A 5,192-nucleotide genomic window follows, 5' to 3' on the forward strand; every position below is an offset into this window, starting at 1 on the left:
TTTGATTTAAACTTGCCACCAGAAAACTAACTTATTTTTTATAATAAATTTCGATAGAATATTGATAGAATTAGTAAGTCTGATATTCTAACATATAAAATATAAAATAATTGAATTTACAATCCGTGTATTAAGTAAACTGTACCGTACATAAAATTTAAATCTTTTATACATATTTCTCTAATACAATCTTACTCTTTATCCATATTGGATGTTGCTTCGTCCATAACTAAGATTTTATTGTCACGAAGAATTGCTCTTGCTAAACATATTAACTGCCTTTGTCCAACGCTGAAATTTCGACCTCCTTCACTTACGTGCGTATCCAACCCTCCAGGTAACTTCCCAATATCGTCTTTTAACTGAACCTTTAATAATATACGTATTATATAGTATACAATTCATATTGGCCACTGATATCTGGCATCTATTAGTATATAATATTATTTAAGTATTTTTTTCACCTCTTCTATAACTTGCCATAGCATTTCTTCTGAATATTCATTAAAAGGATCAATGTTTTTTCGAAAAGGACCAGTAAATAACATTGGATCCTGAAAAAATGCATGAATTATTATAAGAAGTAAAAAAATTTTAATATAACAGCTTTTCGAAAACGCTAGCATTGTGTAAATTATTAAGAACAATAAAAAATATATGTTATTAATAATTTCACTTATTTACTTGAGGAATGATTGATAATTTACATACTTAATTTATATTATTAAACAGATAAAACTTACCAGTACTCTATCCGAATCGATAATAGTATGTAATCTGTGGGCAATTGTCAACACTGTACAATGTTTGAATTTTTCTCGAATTACTTTTTGTACGCAACAGTCGGTGCTGGAAATAAAGTCAATTAAATACATAAATGTATTATGCTAAATTAATGTAACACAAATAGCTGAATAGAACAGTTAAGAAATTAATATTTAAAACGTTAATTAGTGAGTGCACCTGTTAATTCTATTGTCAACCAATTAATTTATGCTTGTTTTACCATGTCAGAAGAAAGACAATGTTTTATCACACCTCACGTATGTCCTGGCACAAGCATAATGGGTGTCGATAGAAAATAAAGGGGGATTGAAATATACTGCATAATATACGAATCTTTATTTCGCATTACTTGCTAACAAGGCTATATCTATCATCCTGAAAATCCTCAACAGCGAGGTGCCTAGTCCAAAATCAGAAAACATTCTTCAATTGGAAGAAAAAGCGAATTTCAGTTTACACAGAGTAAAAAATAAAGCTGGAGAACACCTGAATAGTAGCATCCTCACCCAATAAAGTAAAATAATAACCTTATGTACTGTAAAGAAAATTTTGACTTCTTTTTAATTTATAAACGAAAACCAACTATAACTGAAATTAAAAATAAGTGACTGAAAAGTTATTAAATAATTTTACCTATTAAATAATTCTAATATATTTTGTTAAATTCGAGTAGTATTATTATCAAACTCACAAAATTATTCAAATTGTTAAAAACTATTTGAAGAAAAATCGTTTCGACATGAAACCATATAATATAAAAACGTTTCAATACAGATAGCACGATTTAAAAAATGTCAGACTAAAATCATTTAAATATATAATGTTTTCCTTTCCGAAAAATTTAATAGAAAAAATACAAAATCATTGCATTTACAATCCGTGTATTAAATCTAAAGAAGCAATTGATTATCGAAATGTAATACAAATAATAGCTAAATTGTAAAGTTAAATAAATTCAGAGAGTTGTTCTATTAGAGGCAGACAAATGAAAATGAGACAGATGGGGATAAAGTAAGTAAACTGTTTATTGTTTCGAAAGTAATTGCCATAACTGTTAATACATTTATCCTACTGTAAGACAAGACGATCAATGAGTTCATAGAAAAATGTTTGCGGTTGCTATGGAACCATGATTGTACCCAGGCGTGCCCTTTTCGTCCGAAGCAAATTGACGGCCACGAATGTCTTTCTTCGGGGCTCTAAAAGTATGGAAATCGCATGGGAGAAAATCGGGACTGTATGGAGGATGTGTATGGACTATGCTGCAGAAGTTTCCAACGAAACTTCTGCAGCGTAGTCAAAACAACCTTGGTAACATGTGGGTGGGCATTAGCCTGCACAGAATAATGCTGTCTGTCAACATTCCTGAGTGTTTGGATTTGATGAAACGCTTCAATTTTTGCAAAGTTTCTATGTACCGCTGTACATTCATTGTGGCTCCGTGTTCCAGAAAGTCAACAAGCAGCGGACCTCCATAGTGATATTGGATGCACACACGACTCGCCGACCTCACTTCGAGCACGTCTAACAGACAAATGGCACAGCGGTGATCGTTCAGGCTGTTCCTTCCTGATTCTCAATAGAGGGCATTTCTATATATATACCTCCCTGCATTACCAACTTCCGTGCCACACTTGTTATATAGTCTGTCACGTTTTCATTTGATTGCCCCTAATAGATTCGAACTAACTAAATATAAATATTACAAATATCCATATCAATTCACTAATGACAATCATACACAATATCATCCACTAAAGGTTGACTAGTTATGAGTTCAGTTCTGTACAACGAGTTGGATATAATGATTTATACAGGTTTATGTCATTTTTAACATATAAGAAAACCTGTTCTTATTGCTTACAAAGAAAAATTTGCCAAAATTACATACGTTATTATTTTTAAAAATCATCATGTTCCATGTGTTTTAATACTAGTAGAATATATTGAACTTAGGAATCTGTAAACACCCAATCAAAAGTATGTATTCTCTATAAAATTTTGATTCCTACTGCGAGCTATTAAATTTATTCATCGGTATGTTGATATAAATTGCAAAGTTTTAAAAATAGCGATTCTTTGCAACACACCAACTTAAATTTATCTCAAACAATAGTTTTATTTCAGCTTGCCACCAGAAAACTATACTTACTTTTTATAATAAATTTCGATAGAATATCGATAGAATTAGGAAGTCTGATATTCTAACATAAATATAAGAATTGGATGAAGAATACAAATTATAACATTAAATAAACTTACCGTACATAAAATTTAAATCTTTTATATATATTTCTCTAATACAATCTTACTCTTTATCCATGTTGGATGTTGCTTCGTCCATAACTAAGATTTTATTGTCACGAAGAATTGCTCTTGCTAAACATATTAACTGCCTTTGTCCAACGCTGAAATTTCGACCTCCTTCACTTACGTGCGTATCCAACCCTCCAGGTAACTTCCCAATATCGTCTTTTAACTGAACCTTTAATAATATACGTATTATATAGTATACAATTCATATTGGCCACTGATATCTGGCATCTATTAGTATATAATATTATTTAAGTATTTTTTTCACCTCTTCTATAACTTGCCATAGCATTTCTTCTGAATATTCATTAAAAGGATCAATGTTTTTTCGAAAAGGACCAGTAAATAACATTGGATCCTGAAAAAATGCATGAATTATTATAAGAAGTAAAAAAATTTTAATATAACAGCNGAAAACGCTAGCATTGTGTAAATTATTAAGAACAATAAAAAATATATGTTATTAATAATTTCACTTATTTACTTGAGGAATGATTGATAATTTACTACGTAGATCCCGAAGGCCTATAGACTTAACATCGACACCATCGATGATTATCGTTCCTGTTGGCTCTGTCATACAAAATAAAGCGGCAATTACTGAACTCTTTCCAGCTCCTGTTCGTCCAACAATTCCTATCTGCAATAAAAATGATAATAAAACGATAATTCTTAAAACAATTATTTGCAAATTTGTTTCTATTAATATTTTACACATAACATACTTTTTCTCCCGAATGAATACGAAATGTTAAGTTATTTAGAACAATGTTTTTATCTTTCGAGTATTGCAATGATACATTTTTAAATTCAATTTCCCCTTTACGTGGCCAATCTGCAGGAGGTTGTTTGTCAGTCGAATATTCGTATGCTGCTTCTAATTTCAAATTGCTGTAATTTAGTATACGAGCAACAGAATTCATCTGAAAAATCGAATGTGTATCAGATAATACGAAATACTTGGTGAATAAACAGGATGATAGGAAAAGACATACAAACATGACACAATAGTTACAACAGAAAACAAACTAAACACTCTATAAAGTAACAACAAATATTTCATTGTGTACAGTGTTTCTTGTTATTTGTATGTATCCTGATAAATTATAACATTGGTGCTATTTGTATAAAACAAAATCGTGGTTCTGGATAATTACATCCAATTTAAATCTGATCTGCCAAGTGTTTGTTTCGTTACTTGAAAATCCAGTTGAAAATCCTGTACAGAGTATATCCAATATTTCATTAAATACACGTTTAATAATAAATAAACTCGATTCTAGGTGGGTGTCACGAAAACACCCGGAGACTTCACATTGCAAGCCTTTTAGTAAGGAGCAATTCTGTAACCAATTATTAGTGAGAATTTGTTATAACCATTTCCTTATTGATGGCCCCTAGTTAATTGATAATAAATAATAATAATGAAATGAAATTACCTGATATTCTGTTTCAGAAGATTGTTTTATTATCCACTGAAAATGCATAGATATCATGAATCCGTAATTCATAACAAGACCTAGTTTGCTTCCTGCGTCATCTATAAATTGTATAAGTTAAAAATGTATTAAACTTTTTAATTTAAGGATGTTCAATATATTCACTTACCAGTATTCACGAAAACAATTACAACAATAACGGTAATAATTAGATATATGAAACCAATTATTTGACCGTATATGCAATTCCATCGATTTAATGACAGGTATATAAACCACGTTGCAGTATGCTTATCCTGGTATTCATTAAAAGTGGATATAAATTTGCTTTCAGCATTAAATGCTCTGATCGTTGTAATTCCATACAGGGATGCACTCAGATGAGAAAATACAGGACTTCTCGCTATAAAAATAAACGTTTTACATAATACACGACTCATTTTATAAATATTTACTAAATTCAATTTCCATGTTATGAAATAACATACAAAAACTTTGATTTATTAATACATACATTTTCCTTCTAAATATTTTATGCTTTTCAAAACGCTGTTATGAGTAGTCCACAAAACATAAAATGCGATTAAGAGAAAGACTGTTATTACTATGAGATAAGGAGAGATTATCGCTTCAATTACAATCATTCCGATAGAG

At 30.2% G+C, this 5,192-nt stretch overlaps 2 protein-coding genes across 2 annotated transcripts; both read right to left on the reverse strand.

Annotated features, from left to right (window-relative positions):
• Positions 1-195: 195 nt before the first annotated feature.
• LOC111617167 (multidrug resistance-associated protein 4-like) lies at positions 196-701 on the reverse strand (the record flags this gene model as incomplete). The annotated part of the gene is made up of 3 exons (XM_023358498.1): positions 685-701; positions 465-554; positions 196-368 (listed from the first exon to the last, which is right to left on the reverse strand). Coding segments are annotated over exons 2-3 (257 nt in total), but the record flags the coding sequence as incomplete, so codon positions are not given.
• A 15-nt stretch (positions 702-716) lies between these two features.
• LOC111617166 (multidrug resistance-associated protein 4-like) lies at positions 717-5,182 on the reverse strand. The gene is made up of 8 exons (XM_023358497.1): positions 5,053-5,182; positions 4,708-4,941; positions 4,539-4,639; positions 3,825-4,022; positions 3,584-3,739; positions 3,368-3,457; positions 3,099-3,271; positions 717-849 (listed from the first exon to the last, which is right to left on the reverse strand). Exons 1-8 carry the CDS (start codon positions 5,180-5,182, stop codon positions 717-719), a joined length of 1,215 nt encoding a protein of 404 aa, XP_023214265.1.
• Between the last annotated feature and the right edge of the window lie 10 nt (positions 5,183-5,192).

Source organism: Centruroides sculpturatus, unplaced genomic scaffold, assembly GCF_000671375.1.
Source record: "Centruroides sculpturatus isolate CEXI.00-Female unplaced genomic scaffold, Cexi_2.0 scaffold5014, whole genome shotgun sequence".
Lineage (NCBI taxonomy): Eukaryota > Metazoa > Arthropoda > Arachnida > Scorpiones > Buthidae > Centruroides > Centruroides sculpturatus.